The sequence below is a fragment of the Orbicella faveolata genome, unplaced genomic scaffold (genome assembly GCF_042242905.1).
Source record: "Orbicella faveolata isolate gen_17 unplaced genomic scaffold, um_ofav_v1 contig_35, whole genome shotgun sequence".
In the NCBI taxonomy this organism is placed as follows: domain Eukaryota; kingdom Metazoa; phylum Cnidaria; class Anthozoa; order Scleractinia; family Merulinidae; genus Orbicella; species Orbicella faveolata.
In genome coordinates this window covers 11,356,670-11,382,795 of record NW_028301564.1, presented here as the reverse complement: position 1 = coordinate 11,382,795, position 26,126 = coordinate 11,356,670, and the positions used below count along the sequence as shown (strand labels likewise).

At 36.8% G+C, this 26,126-nt stretch overlaps 2 protein-coding genes across 7 annotated transcripts in view; both read right to left on the bottom strand.

Annotated features, from left to right (window-relative positions):
- The window catches only part of LOC110054782 (uncharacterized), a 32,849-nt gene extending 17,387 nt beyond the window's left edge, over positions 1–15,462 (bottom strand). For 3 of the 6 annotated variants that reach the window (XM_089274034.1, XM_089274035.1, XM_089274036.1), the window contains exons 1-4: positions 15,360–15,462; positions 11,689–11,831; positions 7,096–7,245; positions 769–817 (exon numbers count right to left, since the gene is read on the bottom strand). In XM_089274034.1, the coding sequence (XP_089130160.1) occupies positions 769–817; positions 7,096–7,245; positions 11,689–11,831; positions 15,360–15,447 (430 nt within the window). In that variant the 5' untranslated portion in view covers positions 15,448–15,462. Of the gene's footprint in view, positions 1–768; positions 818–3,287; positions 3,532–7,095; positions 7,246–11,688; positions 11,832–11,974; positions 12,187–15,359 lie in introns of those variants that run through there. The other 3 variants (XM_020761136.2, XM_089274037.1, XM_089274038.1) reach the window with 3 other exon arrangements.
- A 1,354-nt stretch (positions 15,463–16,816) lies between these two features.
- On the bottom strand, positions 16,817–25,527 carry LOC110054783 (protein NSUN7-like). Its single transcript, XM_020761140.2, has 8 exons — positions 25,088–25,527; positions 24,309–24,367; positions 22,124–22,642; positions 21,099–21,252; positions 20,814–20,933; positions 19,395–19,856; positions 18,840–18,916; positions 16,817–17,585 (listed from the first exon to the last, which is right to left on the bottom strand). The coding sequence occupies exons 1-8, from the start codon at positions 25,377–25,379 to the stop codon at positions 17,223–17,225; spliced, it is 2,046 nt and encodes a 681-aa protein (XP_020616799.2). The 5' UTR covers positions 25,380–25,527; the 3' UTR covers positions 16,817–17,222.
- Positions 25,528–26,126: the final 599 nt, after the last annotated feature.

Genomic DNA, 26,126 nt, shown 5'->3' with positions numbered 1-26,126 from the left:
TTCTCAGAAAAAAAAAGTGACCTACCACAGGAAAACGTACATTAACAGCTACCATTAAAATGGCTAAAAATGTCAACACCCCATTTATTACCCATTTTGACAGTTTGAAAACCCGTTACTATGGCATTGCATTTTAATGCGCGCCTTTAAAACAGCAAAGATTATCCATTTAACATTAAATTAATTTAATTGGCATGAGCTCAAATGTATGACCATGACCCTTAAAGAAAGATATTCTGATTCTATTTTCTGTGAGATTCTGAGACTCTAAGATGTGGACAATGAAAGGGGAAATGAAGGGGATACAGACCAAAAAACCTGTAGCAAAAAGGCACAGAGACTGAAATGAAAGAGGCTGGTTTTCTTTTTTTCTTGGAGTTAACAAAACCACAGCCTGCCACAAAAAGGCTCACAATGTACATGGACGTTGCCAGTTTGGAGTTCTCTCAAAAAAGCTGTAGCTGTAGCTGTAATGTCGTTTCTTCATTGCATCGACATTGGTTTATATTTTTTGTTTATTTCAAGATTTCTTAAGGCTCTCTCTGAAGAGTGTCTCATTTATAATGCATGAAAATGTAGATAGAGGTACATAATGAGGGACTTGTGCGCCAACTGGTTTGGGGTACTTTGTTTTAAAACTCTACCCTTCCAAGATTTGACACAATTTAACAAGACTTAGTGGACAAGGATAATCAAATATCTATTAAAATTTAATAATATACAAATTTATGCTAATCAATGATAAATAAATATTGTTATATTTAATACCTTTAGCAGAGCCAGAAGGTTGTTTACTTTGCTGAGAAGCTGTACAAATCTGTAAAAAAAACAAAGAAGGTGTAAGTATAATTTAAACACCTAATCATGGCATATCAGGTGAGTTTGGTTGAGCCATATGGTTCATATTTTGACTGGACTCTCTCTCTCCAAGATAGCCTTGGTTAGACCAAATGAGCCTGACATGCTGCCGTAACCTATATTAAATAGTATGCTTAGGCATTTCCATACCTGAATTCAGTCATAGATCTAGCCATATCATATCAGTTACTTAATAATGATTGCAGAATATCAGAACAGTAGACACAACATCTGATTAGCTAATTGCGAATTTAGGTATTGTGACATAATATAAGCAGATAAGTGAGACATTGAAAAACAAAAAAGCTATGGATCATTTTCACGTGACATCATCACTTTCTAAAATCCAAAACGAAAGAGCCACCAAAGTTTTTGTCCTCATCAGGCACAAGAGGCGGTATATTTATATCTGTTTACAATTTTACAGCTCAATAGCATGCTTCGTTTGGAGTCCAGAGCATTTTGAATTTCAGGGTTATGGAGGTGCGTGACACAAGGCTATGATCAAGTTTGTCGAAAAATATATACTTATCCCATGATTTTGAGCCTTTTTAGAAGTTAAAGCATTAGGAAAAGTGCTTATGTAAATGCTTGTTTGATCAGTACTGATAATCAGTCGCCTAGATAGCCAAAGTAAGTTCCAGATGTTTACACTATTTTCCGGCCGCCATATTGGTGTACCACTGAGGTACACCAACATGGTGTTTCCATACTGGGCTCTGTAAATATCGGCGAAACATTTCGACGAATATCTGAAGTTTGGGGAAACGCACAGGCCTAAAACTTGGAGAAGTGGCTTATTTAGTTATCTTCTATAACATCATAATTTCATAGCTTTTTCCACTGGATGGTTTTCGATTTATTTTTTTATTGCGTGACAGTGAAAACGATCCATAGAGAAATAAAAGATTATTGCATATTAATTTTGTATGCAACTTGGCTGAAGCTAAAAAGAAGCTTGAACTAAAAAATAAACTTGAACAGGATTGTGAAATCCATGACTAACTTGGAGCTGGTCAAGTTGTGAGTTGGTGAAGTTTGTAAAGATCATTGCATTTTTGTAATGACTTACAAATCCCATTCAAGCCTGAATTCATTTCCCAGGCTTTCTATTGGCAACTACTTAAGTTGCACACAAAACTACAATGATCTTTGATATCTTTTAATCTTTATCCCACTATTCAAATATATGATTTTTCATCTATTCACTTCTAAATGTACTGATACTAAAATAAGAGATAGTCTGTAAATTGGCAATGTCATAAAACAATTTATTCATCCTTTTACCAGTGCATCATTCAGTTCTGATGCATGCACAAGGTTTGGAGAGCACAAAAGATTTGCTTGACCTGTGTCTGGCTTGGTCAACTCTAGCATTTCTTTTGCACTCTCCAAACTTCCTGCATGCATCATACTTATTTTGATGATGCACACTCAAGCCTGAGTCAGTATTAAACACTATTCAATGCACTAATAGCTAAAAATAACAGTGTGTTTGAAAGGTAGTGAGAGAGTAAGTCAAAACTTCACTAGATCACGGTTCTAGTTTTTAAACTGCAAGAAATATTATGTGAGATCTCCTACAAGACCAAATTTACAAGAGAAAGCTGAATGAGAATAATAGAGTGTAAAATCTATAATTCTGTCAAGCATGAGGGGAAATTGTTAACAGAAAAATATGTGGTTTTGCACAAAACTTTACTTCTTTATGAAATGACTATAAAACATGTACTACAGAGAAACAAACACTGCTATTATGTACCATTAACTTTTTTAATTACACATATATTTCTCACTGGAAAGGATAACAGCAAAATGTTACCAACAACAAACGCAGTTTGTACAAAAGTAGAAACTGATACCATTAATTGAAATAACTGCCACTGCCATTAGGTGAAAATAGTGCTAAAATATGAATAGAATAAAACTTAAAATAGATAAGGGTAAAAGATATACAGTTCATCCCAAATGAAAACAAGAAACTCAGACACAATAAGACCTAATATACAGTCTAAAAAATTTACACAAGCCATAAAATTCTGCATTCAAACTGGCTTATGTTGTCTCTAAGTTCAATATCACACACAGCAAGACCACAACAGAATTGCACATGCAGTTATATCCTGACATGATACATCATTACAAAAAGCTGTTTATTAGTAAAAAATGAAAAAAATGTTAAGCTTATGGCTGAAAAAGCAAGGGTTTACAAGTCTTTCTGGCCATCAGCATATTCAACACATGTCACCAAGTGCTCTATTCAGAATAATCTACCCAACACATGTCTTTATCTTGGTGTGTGACATGAATCAGTAATGAGATAACAACACCTAAGAGTAAGATTATAACAGCATCCACAAATTTGCAAGTAATCTGGCCAAAAGTCAGCTTTAAAAAATTAAGTTAAAGTAATGGATTGCTGACTGTACCTTTTCATGGATGGATATTTTGCAGTTTTCACAGTACAATGCTTCACAAGTGGCACAACAAATAACAGGCTCCTTGGACTCACAAACTGTACAAATAGCCTCCTTCATGTTGTAGTTTACTTGAGCCACAAACACCAAACACAGCCATAATGACTTCAAACTTCACTTCCAGTTAACATTTTCACTATGGTAAGTGATTACAAAAGCACTTCCTTTTTAATGAAAATCGACTTTTATTTGCATATATTTACATTTTCAGATCCATGTCACAGTTATTTTAAATGCAGATTCAGACAGTTCAGTGATAAATTATGTATGATACCTGCAGAGAAACTTTAGGCAGCCCACCAGTTAGTAAAAATGACCTAGCTGAAATGTCACTCCAAGCAAAATATTTTGTCACATAAAAGAAACACTTCTTTGGTAAATGAACTTGACTTTGAAAGTGGGAAACAATTGCTTTTACATCTGAAAGGAAGATTAATTACCTAAAAATAAACTTTATTGTGTTCTTCAAGGGATTATTCAAATGAACTGCACACATTAGAATTCATAAGTTCAATTGCATTGTGTTTGGAATGATTGTTTTTTTCACACTTGCATGTGACATTAACAACAAGGAAACTTTTATGACATATTCAAATCACCTCTTTTATTGAACACAAGGGAAGATATGACTGTTGGATAAAGGAACAAATACGCTTCCTGTGTTGAATAATATGCCTTTCAGTAATTGTCAGTGCTTCTGGAAAGGAACTAATCTAAAGGATGCTCTGTCTCAGTGGAGGGTCTCTATCTAAAGAATGAGCAGTGTGCCAAGCACAAGACTATTCTCCGTACATGTGGGTAATTAAACATGCACACATAAAACATTTAATTGCACATAACAAGCACAGGCATTCTCCATGAATAACAAAAATACATAAAGATAGTATTCACTTCCCTCTGATACATTTAATTCACAAATTAAGGCAATCAAAGTCAATTTGAGGCACTAAACAACAATGTACCTCAATCTCAAATGTTCTAAAAGCAAGTTTAAAAACAGCACAGGTTTAAATTTTTTACTAATAAATAAATGATGCCAAGCATTCACAGATCTAAGCCTATAAAACTGTGAAGTGTTAATGTAATAAAATATAATGGAAAAATAAAGTAAAAATTCAAAATTATACAGACAAATTATGTATGTGGTGTAGGACAGGCCATACGCCTGAAACATTTCATAACAAAAAGTATAACTAAGAAGTTATCAAAGGATGAAAAATAAAGGTAAGAATTTGTTACTAACTTTTTCAGCAGAACACTACATCCATGTGCCAAACACAAGAGATAATTATTACCTTAAGTAAGCTATAACAGTGTACACGAACATAAAAAAAATATTTGCATGCCCCAATACCAAATTGTTCAAAATGTGTTGCTTAGCATGACTGTGGTTAATGGTTTACTAGTCAGAGTTATTTTTCAGTATATTTCTTGTCAAACTGTGACACATCATTTGGAAAGGAAAATATTTAATGTAAAATTTAGGGATTCTGGTTTTGGGTAACCAGATGTTATGAAATTTAAGTGTTTAACTATCTCGAAGACCAAAAAGTGCTGCTTTAAAAATGGGTTCACCAACAAGGTTCAGTGACATATTTCGTATTACTGGGTTTAAGTCTGTACCACCACAAACCCTTGTCCCAAAAACAAAAAACAATAACAATTCGGGGGACTATGGAAACTTTAATTTAAACTTGCATACAAAATTCAACTTGTTCACAAAATCACCAGCTGCACAAAACTGATTTTTCTAAGAAACAAATTCAGCTGCTGCACACAACTCAACTTCCACATAAACCCAACTTAAACTCAAAATCTTCCACAACAAAAAAATCCCTAGCAAGTTTCAAACAATAAATAACAGTTTGATCCAATATGGTTTCCGTACAATATCAAAATTTACAGAATTCAAAATCTATATTCTTGTTCGCAATTTGTGACTGATTGTCACTTTCTAACAGGCCCTAGTTATATTAGACACAATAAAATATTATTCAAAGACTTTCTTTTGGACATAAGAGTATCATACTTGTAATTGCATGATTGTTTAGGCTGTAATTTACCACAAAAGTTCATTTCAACAATGTTACTTGTCAGCAGCACGATCACCTGAGGAAAACGATCATTATAGTGAACAATTTTTCTTTTCTTAGTTTTTACTTCAGTTTAAAAAGTCAATATACATCATTTTACACAGTAAATTACACAAGTTGTGAATTTCTAAACTGAAATATTTTTTGGATAGCAATATTTGCCCAGCCATGATACAACAAATCAGTGTATATCGCTGCACTCTGTAAACTCGCCACACACATTTGACACTTCATGTATTCTGTACCAGAAACTACATGTACTAGTAAATACACTGCATTACTGTGTGTGCAACATACTTACATGTAATGGATAGTTATTTCAGATTTCATAATTCTTCTTTCATAAGCAATGATTTCATAATTCTATGTGAATAAAAGCAGCTCCTTAAAATACAAATGGCTTATACCAGTACATGATTTAGAACAAAATCACTTGAAAACAACAGTGCTACTTCGTCTTTTATGAATGCCAAAAAAGTGTTGTTGTTTCTGGTTCAAATAATAATTATTTCAACATCTCCACATTTAGGCTTCAGCATCGAAGCTGGAGCATTTTTATGCAAGTCAAGATATATAAAATAAAAAAATAGTGGTTTTCAATTCAGGGTCATAAAACCAAATCAAAGTAATCACTCTAGCCAATCAAAAGGGACACAGATAATCCAATGAACCAATCAAAATGCAAAGAAAATACAATGATGCAAAGCACAGGATAATATGTGCAAGAAAGTCATAATTGGTTTTTTTTTTTTTTCTATTTCTGATTCAATGAAAAAGTGGTATGAGATTTTTAAACCAATCGTGTAGCATAGTATGTGCAATTAATGCAAAACATTATTTTTTGACTCGCAAGTGAAAACTAACTTCTGATTACAAATCCTAAATGATCGCAGAGGAATATCCCACAAACATATGGCTCCTGCACCAATACCCACTACAAATATAAAATTCATATGCAAATCCTATTCATAGAATTTCCTTTTCAACTAAAGAAGGCCAAGTAAACAGATTCTGTCTTTGTAAATTGTTCGTACTTATTGTTTTACAATAGTTATTCCTAGTCAGGTCAGTGCAACAGTCACTATGTACATATAATTAAAATTATTGATGAACAAGGTATCATTTCATACAAAACGTGAAAAAAAAACATATGGAATTACATTTACATCTACCTTAGTTTTCATTTTTTTTAGCAATTTACTGTAATTTTGAGGGATGGAATTAGGTGTCTCAGTAACAGTTTCAAACCACAGATTTCAAGCATTTCCAAGCACAAACAGAAATAGATTACTTTTCAGGGAGATTCTCAAAGTCCGAGATTTTCAAGATGAAAGCCTGCTTGGCAATGCTGTTACTGACTACTTACAACTGAGAGTTGGGTCTTTACGGGAAAATCTCAGACCAAGACCTTGCCATATTGACCTCGCTGGCAAGGCGAAGGTTTGAGATTTTCCCATAAAGGCTGAACGTTCAAGGTCAATGAGTTGTTTGTTATATGAGTTTTTGTTTTGTTTTTTCAAGCCCATAATCAGCCCTTGGGTATTACTGGAGAAAAATGCCCTACAATTAGCCAATCAGAGCACATGTTATATCAGCTACAAGAACAAGCCATATAAAAAACTATACTAATAGATACATGTCGATAACAGTAAGCATGATTGCTTTACCTTGGCAGCTGTTGTTGAAGTCTGCTGAGTGGTTGTTTTTGTTCTTGTAGCAGGTTTTGGTGGAGTAGTACGGTGTGAAATTGGGGTTCTTCCTGTGGATTTAGCCACAGAAGCCTCACTGGATGCGGATTTCGAAGGTGAAGCAGATTTCTGTGAAATATTTACAAATGCTGAATACTTCACACTTAATATGCTAAATGAAATTTAACATTGATAGTTAACGACTAGGAGCTAGTCTGGTCAGTAGCATTTTTGTAGGCGGTTGTTAGTGTCTTGGCCATCTGTTAGCATTTGTTTAGCATTTGGTGCATTCTGTAGTGTTTGATATAGTTCAATGAAATTTTACCTAGTTTATGACCAGGAGCTAGCCTGGTCAGTAGCGTTTTTTGTAGGCGGTTGTTAGTGTCTTGGCCATCTGTTAGCATTTGTTTAGCATTCGGTGCGTTCTGTAGTGTTTGATATAGTTCAATGAAATTTTACCTAGTTTATGACCAGGAGCTCGCCTGGTCAGTAGCGTTTTTTGTAGACGTTTGTTAGTGTCTTGGCCATCTGTTAGCATTTGTTAAGCGTTTGGTGCGTTCTGTAGCGTTTGCAGCATGTCGTATGGTCCTGGGAGCCCTGGGGCTAACATTGTCCAGTGGTATTCTTGGTTAGTATGTGCGTTGTCGTCCCATGTGCTCACAGTGTGTTCGTTGCTCTGTTAGTGTGGCATTGTGGATTGAATTATAGTAGTTTAGCGGTTCTCAGCGTTCCCTCCCTATCCCCCTCTTTTCAGCAGTTTTTTTTTTTTTCTTTCCACTGAGCCATCTGGCTTGAGTGTGACGGGTGCCTATAGGGAGCCTGGCACGGGGTGCTCATGGCTTGGTTGCTTCGTAGGCACCTTCCCTCCACCAGCGACTTGGGCGTTAATAATAACTAACCAAAGTAGGTCTGCGCCACTGAACTTAAAACAAAAGAATAATGAAACAGTGGCAATTCCAAGGCCACTGCACTTAGTGCTAATAGAGACAAAGAGCGGAAGCTTAATAGAGGCCAAGCTCTTATGGATGTCTCAGAAAAGGTAAAAGTATGATTCACATCTTCACAAATACAGGTAACATGTGCATGTAGTGGTCAAAACAAAACAAAACACATTTACAGTCAAACCTCCCCTAATGGTCACCTCTCTACAATGGCCACTTTTTTGGATAGTCCATACTTTCACTCTTATTTTAAATTCTCTACAATGGGCACCTCAACACAACATCAACAGCCACTAAAGTGCATCTCAACCAACGAAGTAACCTCTCCACAGTGGCCAGTTAATCAACAACTGACGAGCTGTGTACATGTATACAAAATGCCATTTTTTTAAAAATAAAAAACAAAAAACAAAAAAGGTTACAAAACTTGATCCATAGTGTGCATTTCTGGTCTCTTTTTTCTGCTTGGTTTCTAGTTTCTAGATGTATTTTGATTGTGTTACATATGTAAATGCTACTGCAATAAGCATTTTTTTTTAAATAAAAATGTTGCACCTCTCCCCCCCCCCCCCCCAAAAAAAAAACATGTCATGTCATATTTCATCCCTACTTCCCCACAATAGTCACCCCTCTACAACAGCCACTTTTCTCTGTCTCAAGGTGGCCATTGTGGAGAAGTTCAACTGCAGTATAATTTCCAGATTTCAGAAAATGACCATTCTGAGTGGTTGAAAAACTATATTATCCACTGCCTATAAACCTGCCAAATGTGCTGCAATTATACATGAACATCAACTTTGGATCAAAAACATTGATCTCACAATATCACACAGTCATATACTGACCAACAGGTTAACATTGGTGTACACATGTACATATGTACATGTATACAAAAATTCCTAACTTTCTGAGGGTCAAATATAAATTTGAATCTAATTTGCAATCTAAACTACCGGTACTAGTTCATACAGTGTACCTGTACATGTGCACCAAAAATATTATTGTCACAAATTACAAAAGAATAGTGCTCAGGGTTTTTTAGGCTGATGCCAAAAATGTTTTGAATACTGTATGTAAGTAGGGCTATTTCTACTTCAGGTAATAGTTATAAATTACATGCAAATTTGAATCTTTGGACATCTTTAGTATCATTCTATTCATAGTATCTTTGTAAATTGTTAAATCATTGTTAGAACTCAATGAGCACACTCACATGGTAAAAAAAAAATTGAATAACCTTTTAACCTGCCAAAAAGTGGCAGGTTTATGTTGAGTGGTCCAATTTGTATAATTTCACAAGCCTCAAGCAACTGGAAATTGATGTCAAACCATGCATTTTGTAAAGTAAATAGCTCAAAATATGTGTCACAGACTTGAAACAATTGCACTAAGCTAGCTCTTAGCCATGCCAGGTCACAAATAAACTGTCTATTAAACTCTTTAGTATTGACATAATCTGACCTGCTGGTCAAGTATTAATTTAAAAAAGAAAGCAATTAGACAAGTTAAAAGGTGGAAGAAACCTGCACTACACTGTCAAGTTATCTCAACAAAAATAGGAGCTAAAAGGATTCCTAGTTAAGGCACTTCTGATAATTTCATAAGTAAACAAAAAATTGTGATTCTTGGACCTTTTGTCTGGTGAATTTCATCACAGTCGACCAGTCTGAAATTCCCCAAATGAACAGACAACAAAATTTGTAGAGGTAACTGAGCTAGCCTGGTTACTGGGATCATATGAAGAGGCCCTTACTTGTGTGACCAGGCTTGCTAGCACATAAGTTGCTAGTGCTTAATCTGATTGTTCTAGAACAAAGTTGTGAATAAAAGCAAAATTCCCCAACCTCAACAATTTGTACATATTTCATACAAAATGTATCAGTTGCTTAAAATTTTTACTTTTTCATTCTCAAGTCTACATGAGAAAAGAAAGTTCTCCAAAAAAAATTCCAATTTGGAGTAGACGTGAATTTTTTACGATTTTTTTAAAAATGCTCAAATTAGCTGCCCTTTTGGCAGACCTCTCTAGTCTACTCTTGGTTGCAAAGGACTTATGACGTACATGTAGGTTAAGGAATATGTGACGTTGCTTTCTGTCTCAGATTTACTTTCCACCATCAAAGACATAGTTTTAAAAGTTAGTTTATGGAATACCAATTATGAGCTTACTATCTTTATGTTTTGCTTTAGTAAACACAGAAGCCACAGCAATGGGTTCCTGAATCTACATTATACTATGAGACCTTGCTTTTCTGATCAGTGGGAGGATTGTACCAAAAACATAGAATTCAAAACCACCGTAAAGAAAATGCACTTCGTTTAAATTGATTTTTTTCGAACTTCCTTTTTTGATGTAGCCTTTCAAATGAGAAAATAAAAAAAAATATATGGTATGGGCACTTCAAAGCACAAAAGAAGGAGAAGTTTAACTTTGATACCATGACAATTTCACACTATATCAAATTTCGCAGAGGTCAGCAACCAGATGCACAAATTTGAGGGCACCCAAGGCCGATAGGCAAAGTTCATGTGTAATATGAAAATAATTAAGCTAGCCTAGAAAATTGTTTGTTTTAGAAACTGTGAATTGACAAAGTCTTGTTGTGACACTGGCTATATGGACGCATACCCTTATTTGACAGTGAAAACGTACGATTTTAAAACTTGACAATGCACTGAATCCATATTCTCCAAATCACAGAGAATTCTTCTCAATTCTAATCTTCCTCTTTTTTATCTTGAAATACCAAAAATAAAGGGATTGTTGTTTGATTGAGGACAAATATTTTGAACGATGAAATCCAGCTGTATATTAAAATAGAAATCAGAATAAAGGCAAGTGACAAATGTTCCCTTTCAAAGAGCTGTCACACGTAGTTTGAAAAACAATTTTGTTCAAAATACACTGTAAGATCTATTGACACTGCAAAATGTCAACACTGTTACTCCTATAAATTAGGAAATCAAACAATTGAAAGCGAATTTATTTCCACTGACAGTCCAGCCCTTTCACATACAAGAAACATTTTCTTAATTACTTTGTAAGTCTTCAGACTTGAAATTTATCCATCTGCAAATCGTACGGGCCAAGGACAAGGCGGTGAAAATAAAAGTGTTGTTTGCACAAGCAATATTCGCACAGAAGGGTGCGAAATCTTAAATTTAAGCTACGTCAAGTAACCTCCCACATAAAGCAGACTGATTTCTTCCATGATTTATCTCTGCTATCGATGCAGTAACGTAAAAAATTCCTATACAAATGTCAGAATGTCAGACTTTAGAACGATCGTAAGTGGTAGTACATGTGTTTTATCGAGGATGCCGAACTGTTGGCAGTTTAACACGATGAACAGTGAATTAAAAATCTTTTATCACCGCACATCGCGCCTGTGAACGAGCTTCGCTGTGAGTGGTAACAGGAATACACCAGTACAAACAGCCGCATAGGCTTCAAGAAACAAGCAATGATGGATAAATCGAAGATTTCTATTTCGAAAATTCACAAACTTAAAAGTCGACAGAAAGTCCCGTTCGAAGCCATTTAGGTCACAAACCCCAGATTCTTAACTTTAGATATGTTAATGAAACACCAACAGAGATAGCAGTTGAGATTTCGCGTCAATTTTCCTACCTTTAGCGACGTATGTCTGCCTTGCGCAGGGCCAGGGCGTTCGTTGCTTGTAGCAGCTCCTCGATTTCGCTTGGTAGTGGTTTCGGTCCTTTCCCCGATTTTTGCTTTCTCAGATAGATCTGACAATCCTTTTACTTTGGTGACTAGAGAATAGAAAGATCATAGAGAAAAATGAGACGGCAAAAATTCATTTAAATTTCAGCCATAACAAACCGTTTGTGCGGAGGATCGATCCAAAATTGATGAATGGGAAAAGAAACCTCGAGCCTTCGCACAGCGATCAAACCTTTTTCAACTTTGAACTGGGACATAATAAGCCAACAGAACTAAAGATTTGGCAGTCTTGTCGATCGATCACAACACCAAGGATTTCACATAGCGAATCTAAAAGGCTGTGCCTAGGATGTTTGATGAGACGAGAGGAAGTAAGTCCCCCGCCATGCGTATTTTCATACAGACTAGACGATATGACTTATGGCAGGAAATAAGAAACCCACAACCCTCGTGACGTCACGATTGCCCTCGCTTGCATTTCATTTGCATTTATGCGGGGAGAAAAACAAAAAAATTTCTCCTACCACTGATTACTTCTTGTCCTAACCTAACGACCCCAGATTTGACATACACAATTTCAATTAAAGAAGCTAGAATTTTCATCTTGATTATTTAATCTTCTTTAATATCTCTTAACTCTCAGATCAGTTTTAATACATCCATACTTTTTTAGGTTCCCCTCCGTTTCACAGTCCTGATACCGGGCCTGACAGTAATATATATTTTTAGGAATTTTAGAACCACAATTACATGAGTACATAGATAAATAAACAAGATCTAGTTAAAATAAACAAGTTGCGTGTCCGGTCTGCAGTACAACTGCCGAAATTAAAAAAAATCCAAAGATTTCTTAATAATGGCATGCAAGAATCAGTAAAAGCTTTGCCTGACCGAATGAATGATTGAAAAAATTACAAAGTCCAGACCGCACAAAAGCGTCAGAGTTTCCATAGCGAAGAAGTCATTAGGAAACGACAGAACTGTCTGGAAATTTCTCCGATTGTATGCACCTAGAAGTTTTTACAGAGTTTCTTTTAATTATCATAATTAAAAACGTTCACTCGAATTGGATCAGTGAGTATTATTGCAAGCTCTCAAGAAAAGAAAAATTTCAGATACGCCGACTACAGTAGAATCAGAATGCGGTTGTTTTCAAAGTCAAGTTTAATTGTTAACAGCACATTGCAAGTTTTGGCACGTGCGGGTCACACTTAAATATACCGCCCGCTTTATACTGTATGAGTGACAGGTGAAGAGCCGTAGGTAATTTTGCTTCATTTAGATTTTTTGTCCTTGGGGCCTGAGGGCAGGAAAAAGTCATGAAACGGAAGAAAAAGAAACTTCCTTATTGGTAAAGTAAGTTAACCTCTTTACTTAAACATGCTTCCGATCAGAATTTGTTCTAGCTTAAATAACAAATTAATTGAAAATAACCGTGCTAGATCCTCGAACCAGATCAGAGTCGTGAAAAATCTACATGCATTCTTAAACTGCGCTTTGACTGCGTTACCCCGAGGGAGCCTCAGAGAACTTAAAAACAGATTATGGCTAGAAGTACAATATTTTAGTCGGATGTGACTGCACATGACTGGATTCTTATGTTTTGTTATAGAAGACTTCCTGAAGGTCTGAACCCAGTGGATAATTTCTGGACCTAAATACAGGCACTAGATGATCCTATCAAATCATACGCCTTCCTCGCACCAAGGCCCCACCAACCTGAAAGGGACAGGGAGCTCTGGGGACGAAAATGGTGATAGTCTTTGTTGTCATTATCATGTCAATTCTCCATGTGAATTTGACTAAGTATTCGCATGCCAGTTTTCCTCCACCTTGATGAATCCAATATCTAAAATAAATACTGTCGTATTCGAATCACTGCTGTTTAATTCACAATGTTAAGTAGTGTAAAAGAAATCTTCTAATAAATCCAGATATTTTTCCACTTACACCTGGTAACCGTTTTTTCTACGTGCCGATTTTCCACACATTATTGACGTCTGTAAACGGTTGGGACTCCGAAAACCCTTTTTAGTGTGTAAACGCCTGCGAATCCAAATAGCCTCAATATGATGAATCCGAAAATATTTATCGAGCTAGTGAATCTAGAAAATCGTCCTCTTGTGTAAACGTGATCCCAGCATGCCGGGAGAAACTCAGCTAGGGGCATTCCTCATCCTGTATGACACGCAGATTTAATCAAGCAGACCAGTAAAAATATCTCCGTGCAGATATGCATTTATTTTTACGAGGAGGTTGGTGGCGACGAAAACAAATTGCACTATAAGTTAATTTCTAGCTTGGATTAATTAACCTACATGTATAATAAGATTAGTTTATTTATTATAAGGAGCGAACAGTTATTGAATGTTACAAAGATTCAAGAGTTCAACCGATGAACATGCTTATTTGATCTCTATTTTTCTTTATTTCGTGTCTTCTGTCACCGGAATAGTCAGGTTTCTGCATTGGCTTTTCAGTCATATTAGGAAATGTTGTACTACGAACTGGGTATCAGAAACGCCGGAAAGATAGCGAAATTAGTAAAGTTACAAATCTTTAAACACTGACGCTGAATTTGGCAGTTTTTATGGTGATGTGAAGGCTTGAAAAAATAATTAAGTTTGAACTAAAAAAGTCAGTCTTGGAAGGCAAGCCTTGTCCATCTTGTCCCGACATTGGTCAGTTTGGGGTAAAGGGGAGCAATTTGAACTGAATGAACTGTCTCAACACTTCGGCTGGTTTCTGATTGTGGTCATTGTGGGATCCGGACTCAAGGTGTCAAAAGCCACTTAGATGGTGTAAAGGAGGTCAAGCAGACGGGAGCAGTTCTGGAGAGGCATTACAAAAGCTAAAACAAGACAGTATTTTTAAAGATAGTGCAATGGTTTCACGCAAGGTTATTTGGGTTCAAGGAATTACCCCCGACTTAAAACTACTTACTTTCATGAGAAAAATGAGGCCAAATTAGAAAAGGTATATTTGTAACCAATCCGTGATTATTTTCCCTTTTTTCTATTCAGGAGCACTTTTTTTTAGCGGTTTTCAGTTAGCCATTTTTTTTTTTTCAATATCTCAAACAGTTGGTTCTAAAAATAGACTGAAAAAACTTGCAAAATAACCTTTTACCGCGTGTACAATCAAGTAACTCTTATCTCATCCTAATTTTTGGGAAAACTCATGAGTGAAAATCAAACCGGAAAATATTCCAACCTAAAACCCAGATTCTTAGCAATTTTCTTGGCCTCTTCAGTTAAAAAAGCGTGTATGGATTTTTTCTCATTTAATTGGAGCTAACAAACCACTTGTCTCAGGCTAGGGAAATTACGATCATATTTTCTCGGCAGTGTGGAACATTAAAAAGTTAATTTTTTTGTTCACTATCAAAATCAATTTTTTCCTCAGGGGAGGTATTTCGTACTGGTGGTCCGTTTATTGTTTCATCAGCGAGATCATGAAGATGTTCTGTTGTTGTTGTTTTTGAAAATGCAAATGGACGTCTGTGCGGGAAACCTTTCCGAAACGTGATGAATCTGAACAATCCATTCAGGGCCTGACTATCTTCTGCAAGAATAACTGAAAAAAAAATCATTGCAGTTCGGTAAGAATGCACCTACCTGTCTTTTTTTCAGTCCACTGGTCATCTATAAAATTACCAAAATTCATGTTTGACTTAACGAAAACAACTTCGCCAAGAGAATCCATTAGGCTCCGTGTGAAATGCGATGATGCAAGCAGAATTTCAACAAATATCCAGTAAAAACGTTATTGCAATCTCCGTGGCTTTTTCTCGATGCTCCCATTCGATTTTTTTATGGCAAAGGTATCAAGTACATGAACTGTACGTTAAAATGTGATAAAGTTGGTAGATACAGCGCGAATGTTTTGGGTAAGTAGTTATTTTTTGGCCCCAAGGCAAATATCAGCATTAATATTGAAAACTGTTTCGCGAGCGCTCAGTGGCTGCTAAGCATAAGGAGAGAATTAAAATGATTTTCATATACAGGTACATATATCTAGCGATTAGGAATGTCCACTTAGTCTGCGTGGAATTGTCTTTAATCATGTTTCCAGGCGGGAATGAAAATTCACTCCACAAACGGTGCCGCATATTTTTCGTCATACCAAAGTCTTTGTTTATGTCATGATAGCTTTTTTAGAATTAACTGGGTTTTTGGCAAAGAGTTGTCTCATCGATTTTGTCACAACGCGCTATGCCTAATTTAAGTATTTAGAAAATCCCATCTACACTATCAATTCATAACTCCAGGCAAAATCGTCTAAAGCTCATATATTTTCGCTTTCCTTTCTCCTTCAAACCTAAATAGAGCTACGATTCTCTACTACTTTCACCTCAGTCTCTTTGGGGTTTTTGAAGCATCTCTATTAGACCTGTTATCCCATGTTATCTGAAAATGTTAATTTACGAGGCATTTTGTTGACGCGTCTCACAGTCTGAGTAATAAAACTAATTGGTATGTTTTTTTTATCAAAGTGAAAACCAACCCCAACGAAGACAAACAATTTAAGTTGAAAAACTTCAAGCCGGAATTCAAATGCTGTTTGTAAACCCTAGGCTCATGCAACTTTGGTGAGGGTGGGGGGGGGGGGGGGGGGAGAGGAACCATTGAGACTAGGTGACGTTATTCGGAAAGAGGAGAAGAGAAGGGTTGAGAGAAGAATAAAAATATACGGCGATGCATTGCTTTGGTCTGAAATCTACTTGTACACTCCCCCCACCCCACCCCTGGCTCCTGATTAATTGTCTATTTCTATGTCAAGGTGCAACACTAGTCCGCTGGATTCAGAAGGGATTTTATATCCGAAAGAGAAGGGGGTCACCACGGAAACACGGGGGACGGCTGTTTACGGCGTTTTATTATTTTAACAATGTAGTGGTGATTTTCCACGTCTAAGCAAAAATACAAAAGTAAAAACACACTAAAGTCGAATTTCCCGGTTGGGGAACTGGAATTGCTGAGGGTGACGATGACGATAATAATGGTGATGACAGTGATGATGATTATGACAACAATGACAATGAAATATATTCATGACAAGAGAAGACTCAGACTTTCAACTGCACAAAATATACAAATTGTAATTTCAGCAGTTTTTTCAGTAAATACATAACACCTCAGATCTCCGTGATGTTTGTGGTAGAGCATCGTAGTCGTGGATTGCTACAATTCTAGATCCGATTTTTAACTATTTACAGGTTAAAAGTCTAGGAACGCTTAATTAAGACTAAGTTATTGCGAACCTTTCCAATATTCTCTTACATAAAACCGTCACAAAATACCACCAGCTTACTAATGTTTGGGATGACGACTGACCTTTTTGATCCCGCTACAAACTTTGAACAACGCACTATCCTACAAACGTGGAGTAATGTTCCCCAATCTAATGCACACAGTCCTACACAGTGCTGGGCTTTAAAACAATTTATACCTAATATCTACCTCAACTCTATGAAACAACTAAAACATGAACGGTTTGGGCTGCGCCACCTTTTTCCCTTTCTTTTTCGGAGCGCTTTCCGAAGGAGCAGGACTGGACGACACGACATCTTTCGTGTTCGGCTTCGCCAAATCTTCGGCAGAACCGTGCCAACTTCGAGGCTTTCTCGACTTGTCCGAGACTTTTAACGAGTTTCGATCTTGCTCAGTATCGGATAAGTTCGCACCTGGAGTGTCCTTGATACGAAGTCTTGACATATCCGCCTGAGCCCGGGCTTTAGGTTTTTCCTTGGGACTGTTGATCCTGGCGGGTTTAGCTTTTGGTTTCATTAAGCCTTTCTTAGCCGCTCTTTCGAGGACTTCCTGTGCCGTTTCAACTGGTTTCTGCAATAGGGAATAAAAACACAAGACGTGTTCAGTTGTATGTTTTCGTTGATTTCAGGTTACAGGTATCCACCATTTAACCAAAAATACCGGAAATTTTGGTTTCAAAGGAAATAGAGCGGTAACAACTGGATGTATCGTGGACTGGCACAGAGTTTCCTGAGCCAATCAAGATCAGAACAGTCACGACTCGCGATCTGCTTGGTAAAACTTGTCACGCTCTTAAGAACTTCCCCAGCTTACCAGCGAAAGTGTGAAGGTAAATTTAAGCTGAAAACTTATTTACTTCGTGTAACTTTTAAAGCGTATCCTGCTTGATATTCACCCTTATTTGTATTACTAATTAAGTTTATTATCATTATTATGAATATTCTATTTTATTAATATACATATAATTAGTTTTACAAATTTGAATTTTACTGTTACAATAGTATTTTAAGTTGTAAAGCGCTGTTGATCAGTGAATGTAAATAGCGTTCTAGAAGTTATTAAATTATTATTATTATTATTATCATCATCATCATCATCATCTTTATTATCGAAAAAGGCCATGCAAATATTCGTTAAGGCAATTGAGAATGCTATTTCTGGGGAACTCTAGCCGAAGCCACGAACACTGAGCCAAGAAGTGGACCTGCATATAGCTACAGTGTATTTTTAAAGTAGATTTTTTGCCATTTAAATGTGTAGAGTATTTTTTACTATTCTTATTTAAATTTTTTCGACAAATGACAATAGATAAATTTATAAGAGTTGTAAAGAATGAGTGTAATTTGTAATTCGTTTGTAAGTTAGTATTTCCCTGATATATATGTCCTAAGAATTTTTACAGTTGTAATTTTTTATAAGCCACTAATAAACATTATTATTATTATTAAAAATTATTATTATTATTAAATTATCATTATTATTATTATTATTATTATTATTATTATTATTATTATTATTATTATGGTTGACTTCTGATTCTCATTACGCCCTTGCTGTGACGTAACGATTGCATGGCTTCGATTTCCCTGTGATTTACCATGCGATCCTTTTCCTATCCCGCGTAGGAAAATGTAACTCTACTTTGCCAGCCATTACGGGGAGTGTTTCTTAACATGACGCTGCTGTAGGCCTTATGGCAAAGCTGATTACTCAGATTACCTTGCGCGTTGTTCATAAGCTGTTATTAAAACAAGGTGACACCAAATGAGACCAGTACTCTGTGATAAACAGGAGTAATTTACCTGCAATAACAATTTAATTTACCTGTCTTTTAAGAAGAGCAATGAATCCTCCATTCATGGCGGCTGAAGGCTCAAGACTCAGATACCTTGTTTCTGGTTCTAGATTTACCAAGTTAAAGAAAAAAACATTATACTTGTAGCTACTTGTGATACACAAATTAACTAAAAGCACATTCCGTGAAAAAAACAGTTCGTTATAATTAATTAAGGCACTTGGTTAAAACAGCCGCGTAATTCTCCTGCAGTTTTAACGGATTGAAGTGAGCCTATCAAAACAAAGTTTTGAGGTTTGGGCGCCGACATTGTCGATTTGCCATCTTATGAAGGTTTTCCCCGCTGAGATAAACAATGTTCACCTCAGTTTATTTTGCGTTTACTAAAACTTGTTGCGCTCCCTGTTCAGACCGTTTTATGAAGTAGTATTGTGCAATTTGCGAGCACATAGATGAGACTTTCGAAAGTGCTCACTTATTGGAGAAAAATTGTCTGATTTGTTAACAAATTCTAGTCTCGAACAGAAAAATGAAAAGTATACAGAAGCCATTAAGGAGAATTTAAAAGTTGATAACTTACTTACCTTTGTGCGTCAAAGAAATATCATTTTGAAGCCCATTAGAAATCCTAGCTGCTTCCTTTAAACTCTGCGCGAGTCCCGGCAAAGCAGGCGTTACCTCGTAAAAGCTCGTCTGCTTGCTTCGTTCTTCTTGGTTCATTTCCATAGCTTTCTTCACCACGTCCATATTTTCCGAGTTGTGCGTCGAGCGCGTAATGTAAATGATGGCTTGTGCTTGCGGGAACTTCATCGCATGCCTCAAAAAACTCAAGTGTTGGAATGCTAGTCCTTTGACTTTGCTGCTGTCAGCATTTCCACGCGCAAGTTCTTTGAGCGATGAGGTAACGCCCTCTTGAAGGACGAAATCTACCGGGTTAACAATTCCTGACTTGGAGCACGGAACGTTGACAACGATTATTCGCACTTTCTTCAAGCGTTCGTCTGTTGGTAGAGCATCGAGGAAGCTTTCCTCTTGTAAGTTGACATCTGGGCTGCTCGTTAAGGTTGCATGACTCAATTGAAAACACCAAACGCCTTCATATAAATATAATTTTTCAGGTCATTAATGACTCGAAAGCGAAGATTATGGTTGACCCGGATGACGATGAAGACACCGATATCAAGCAATAGACGACATCTCTAGGCTTACTCACAAACTCTGTTTCTATTTCACTCCGCGAGCAAACTACGTGTCTTATTTGTTTCGTTTACGCCTCATATCGATTTAACTTCTCCCTCCCTCCCACTAGGCACCCTGAAAATTAATAGACACCCCATGGTGTTAATTACAACGTAGATCATTTACGGTAACGTATAGCTTGCTACGCAGGCGTTTCCAAAAAAGCACGCGAAGGGAACAAAACTGCTAGCGACCCCCTCTCCACTTCTCCCTATTTTTCTCTCATCCCAGGCGCGCTTCTTCGCTCGACCGCTTGCTCGCTTGCTTGTTCGATCTCTCCGCCTGGAAATGGAAAGGAAACGTCAGCTACGCAGGCTAGTAACCGTATTGAAGCGCGGGAAAACATGAAAGTGTTACCAATTATAATCCATTGGGCGAGGCTGGTCTGAAACGAACTGTTGTTGATAACTAAAGTTTTGCCAATTTGAGCAGAAGTCATTTTCAGAGTCGTCAGCGTTTGTCAGTGGATGGTGTCATAGATCTGTGGTCTGTTGACTGCCAACACCACAGACTGACAAATACTCTTCACTTGACTCTGAAGAGGACTTCCGCTCAGGTTGTCGAAACGTCAATCACCAACAACAGTTCTTTGCAGAACTATCCCACCGGGACGATCGCACTATACGAACTATACAGAAAAGTTAATGTTCTGACCGGACATTAGTTTCTGGACAAGTATAAGAATGAGTAAATAACAAAAGTGCCTTTCTGAACACTTGACCACAACCTGAATTTGGTAGCATAATTATCAAAGAAAAGGATACTTCTTGCTGCCATCCTCTCCAGTTTATCCTCAATCTGCTCATGACTATCAGGAGTAACGCCAAAAGCAAAGATCCTTCTATCAGGATGGATTAGCGACGACAGGTGAGCAGTCAGATTCCCTTTGAAAAATCAAAGTACAAAAAGTTGCACCGATGATCAAAATTGCAAGGACTAACAGTCCCACCAAGTCTATATAAATTTTTAAGATTTTCTCTCAACTGTAGTACCTTTCATTTAATAATAATTACAGCAAGGTAACCCCATCATCATTCATTCCAACCTACCAGATTCTGCATGTGTTTGAATAACATCATCTCCTTCACCCAGGAAAGACTTAACATCAGCTCCTGGAATAAGTTGGACTGCCTTCTCCTTCTGTGAAGCAAACTCTAAAATCATGGAATTTACAACCTCTGCAGCCACTACTGTTGACTTGTCCTACAAGAAAAAACACAGAGAACTTTGCTGTTAAAATCTGCTGTACTTGACCAGAAATTCAACATACATGGTTCACTGGAACCTTGATTGTCGATGCAATATTAGACTGCTGGCAGTCTGTTTTCCTCTCGAAATTCAGCAGGGGTTATGAGGCAAGACGCTTTAGCCTAAAGGGGAATGGGACAAGACATGGGTGTCTTCTTCCCTACTCAGCCATACTGCCCTTGTCCCACCTTCTTCACTACTCGGCCACTGCCATACCACCCTTTTGCATTCGTGATGACTAAGCACTCATCTAACTGATCCTTAGAGAAAAAAACCGGCTGTCAGCAGACTAATGCAACATCTGAACTAATACTCAAGTCTGGATATCTAACAAAGTGTGAATATTCATAAGAGAGAGAGCTAGATGTCGTTGAATTGTGATTTACAAACTGCTGAGCCCCTCCCTGCTGATGCCACCATAACAAAGGCAACTCTATATTATGGATAATTTCCTTGGTTACAGAAAAAAAAAATTCAACAAATAAAGATGATCTCTAATAATAATCAGTGCATCAATCCATCAGCACTCATTAAGTAATATTAATGGTAAATATTGAGAAGGTCTGCAAGGTTGGCTTGCAGATAGAGGGTGGCAAAGGGGGGGTACCAATCAAGCATCACACTGAATTTTTCTATTAAATCACCTATCGAGGAGAATTCTTTTCGCCAATCATGTGTCACATGAAAAGAAGTAAGTACATCACCAATTGGGGAGGGGGCAGGTGGGAAAAGTAATAAACCAGAAAACCAAAGACACTATTAGATACAGGTTTGGGGGCCAGTTCTTTTCATCAAAAGTGCCCCTACATTCAACAATAGATCAAACCTGAATAGCCAGCTTGCCATCTAACACAAACTCATGTTCATACAGGTCAAACTTGATAGCGGGAGGAAACACCAGCAAATTCTCAAAATGCTGATCCTTTACAAAGCAGCGTACTCCACTGGCATTATCATCATCCTCTGCAGATGGCAAGTTGTCTTCCATCAAAAATCCCTCACTGGTTAAGGTCTCTAGCACCTCACCATAGCTTCCCTTCCACGTGTTAACTCTTGCATATACAGGCTGTTGTGCAGCATACTGAAGCTTGTCTTGTTCTTCTTTGGGAAGTAAAGCCTCAACGTTAATTGCACAGTCTCTTATTCGACTCCGAGCAAGGGCTGCACGAAGTTTAATCCGATGAGATACCATAGCTTGCTGTATTTCTAAGATTTGTTGGATGGTGTTCTCTTTGTTTGGTATCTCCATCTTTTTATTTCTGAAGCGCTCATTTCCAAAGTAAAAGCCATTTTGTTGATAGTCCAGTAACATGACCATGACCCGATGTTTGTGGTAAGCCTCTAACTAATGAATACAATAAAGTAATGAGCATAAATAGTCAAAGTGAAGCATAAATACTAATTATACTACCCCCACCACAACAGAAATTATTGGTTGACCAAGTCAAATGCGACCACAGTGAAGTTCAAGTGCACTGAGACAAATGTTGAAGTCACACATTATAATATAAATTAACCGTCTTGCCTTATGTATCTAAAACAAAATTTGTTATACTTGATACGACCAATTAGAAATTGGACCTCATGCCATAAAATTCAGAAAGCAATCATGCTCATAATTTCAATGCGGCTTGATGCTGTATTTCCATCTGATAATTTTTGAAATAACCTACTCACTTAATTTCCCTCCCCTTCTCAAGCAGTTGTGAAAGTGGCGCCTGAAAAAAATTCAGGCTTGAATGCAATTCAAACGCATGACCTCTTTAATAACGATGCAGTGCTTAACCTATAACTAAGTTATCAAGCCAACTGGGGGCTGGTCATGTTGTGAATTGTGAATTTCTTTTAGGCAATATTTTCAAAAATGCTTAAGTTAAATCACATAACTGTACTGATCATTTATGTCTTTACATCTTTCTCTGCAGTTCCAATTTCCATTATTTCTATGCTTAGGCCCAACGTCCACTCCTGAGGGGGAGGGGGAGTACTCCCTTATAAAGGCTATATAGGTTTGTACTCCCCAAAGGGTAAGGTTTTTCAGCCATTTTGGTCATAAAGAGGGTATCGATTTTGGTCTTAAATGGGGTATGGTTTTTGTACTCTAGTCTTGAATTGGGTATGTTGTTCAGAAGAAGCTATAGCTACTTTTTCATCATTATTGATAAGACCATAAACAAAAGCCCTTCAATAATTTTGTTTAGGGTAACTGTGTCAGACGCAACAGCCATAAATAGGGTATCGAATCTTTGGTCTGGTCATATACAGGGTAGGGAAAATCTCAGATTTTGGTCATAAACAGGGTAAGGGTTTTGGGAAGCTGCACACCCCCACCAAATTTCTCTGGGAGTACCCCCCGGGCGCCCGCAGTAATCTGTCAAGAAAATGGCGCCTTTTTAAAACACTCTTCAAACTGGAGGAACATGAAAATGCCAGCTATGTGTTTTAGTGTGGAGGGAAAACATTTTGAAAATGGAGCTCTTTGAAAACGATGACGTCAAGATAATCACATGATTTCCCTTCGCAAGTTTTCCTCAAACACAAATCCAAAAATGACTGCTGATTGTTGCGTTTCAAATTTATCTGGCATAGTGTGCATGGGGCCTGAATCTTGTATACTTTAGTACATAATTTCTTAAGTAGGTGGAATATAAGTGACTGTCATGCATGAGAAATAATCTGAATTATTAAAATTATGAGTGTTGCATCTTTAAGATGACCTTAAGCTTTTAAGTTTCAATTAAGGATATGACCTGTCAAGAGATAACAAGTTATGTCAAGTAATGTGGTATACAATTTCACCAGACTGAATTTTAATTTACATTAAGAAAGCTTGTCCATGATCCTTGAATATTTTCGATTTTCCAATACTTCTCATTTTCATGGTAACAATAATGTAAACCTGGGGACTGATCCTCAGATTTCCATGTAAAGTTAGGCTTCCAACTCTTAAAGGAGAAAAACAAAGAAATGAATATTACCATAATTAATATCCATGTAAATGGGGGGCTTACCTTAAAATAACTTGAAAAAAAGTAACTATCAAGTAAGACATCATCCAAAACTGTCTCATCTGACAAATACAATTAATACAAAGAGGAATAGTCAATTATCTGTCATGGGAATCAGCCCCAAAATTAATAAATGTAAGCCTGCTATTTGTATAACAGCAGACGATTTTAAATTACAGTAACTATATATCATACCGGGCCTAGCAGAATTAACTGTTGCATTTTATTCCGTACTGTAAAAATTATGTTAGAAGTTTTGGCCAAAACGAACGAGCGGATATTGAATCGTGCAGCTGAAACAATACACAGCCTATAAACTGGTCCATGACAAGACTTTGATCCTCCGATATCAAACTAAAAGGTTATTTGTTCAACGTAAAGAATGGAGAAAGTAGTCTTTGCATATAACGAAATTTTTCAAATCCTATATAGTTGACTCTTAAAAGTTAGGAAAAACTGCTGCAGCCCTTTTCTTGTTGTTAGTGAAAATGTTATATAACCACATAAAAAAGTTGTCTTGTTTTTGGGTTACCGAGGCATTTTTAAGAGCTTGTGCAGGGAAGAGAGCTGCGAAACGTCTTTAAAAAGAAATATTTGAATTTTCCGCTGCGACAGCGAACGAATAAAATTAAATTAAAGGGCCCGTTAATTAACCTACGTTTATCTCAATTAAAACTTCAAAAGAAACTGCAGGGATCGCTCAAATTATGTTACAACAATATCATTATATTAATCATAAAGTCTTGAGTTAAAAGAGTTGGCACTGGGACTATTCAACTCACATCGTTTGGCTCCGAAAGCTAAGCTGTATGCCCGTCGTCGTTCTAAATCTTCATCAAATGTTGGAAGCTGCGAGGATGGTATTTCACCCTTCAAATGACGATATATCTCCGCTGCCTTCTCGTAGATGGAATGGCTAAACGTGTCCCTTCTCCTTCGAGTGCTGACCACAGTTTCACTCTGGCTTATTCGAGTCTCTGCACTTCCATGATGTTTGACGCCATTCGAAGCATCGAAAGTGCTCGAGGATTTTTTCGCCTTGTTCGCTACGCCGCCGCTTCCTTTTCTCGACATTCTTATTCATGCAAGAAATATAACGGCACCTATGACCGAGAAATCTTGTATGTTTTGGCTGGTATTGAAGTTTTCGCGCTCATTGAAGCGATCAGTTTCAATCAGGCATCACCAGGGTGCTCAGCTAAACAATCGTTTACGTCACAAAGGCAACCAGCCGCAGCCGCCTATACTTGTCGCCAGGGGTGCAAGCACGGTAAGTTTGTTTGAGTTTTTGGATCGTGACGGTCATTATAATGCAAGTGTACTTCATTGTGTGATACTCGTGTACTTCACTGTGATACTGCGCAAGAGGTTAACAACTGAATTGCAGAAGGCAAAATGTCTGGTGAAATGAGAACAAGAACCAAAGACCTTGATCAGCAGCAAATAATGTCACTAAGTGATAATTAACAGTTTGCGAATAAATAGATTTAGAGGTAGGGGAGGTCCGCCTAAAATATGAATACATAATTGAATAAGTAATTAAACAATGGAATAAAATAAATAAATAAATAAATAAATGAATGAATGAATGAATGAATGAATAAATAATAAATAAATGAATAAACGTAATCGTGTATATGATTAATTTAATAATACCTTAAGTTTAAATCTTTATCATGTATAACAGAGCACTCTTCACGGCACCCCTCCCCTCATAGATAATAATAATAATAATAATAATAATAATAATTATATATATATTTTTTTTAAAAATAATAGCAAACTTTATTGAGCACTTTTCATACAAACTTGAATCTTACA

Excerpts from the sequence above, each read along its gene's own strand:
- LOC110054783 (XM_020761140.2), bottom strand. The coding sequence starts at position 25,379 with ATGTCGAGAAAAGGAAGCGGCGGCGTAGCGAACAAGGCGAAAAAATCC. Across the intron at positions 24,368-25,087 it reads AGCTTTCGGAGCCAAACGAT|ATGAGACAGTTTTGGATGAT; the intron begins GTGAGTTGAATA and ends TGTATTTGTCAG. Across the intron at positions 22,643-24,308 it reads TTTTTTCAAGTTATTTTAAG|TTAGAGGCTTACCACAAACA; the intron begins GTAAGCCCCCCA and ends TGTATTCATTAG.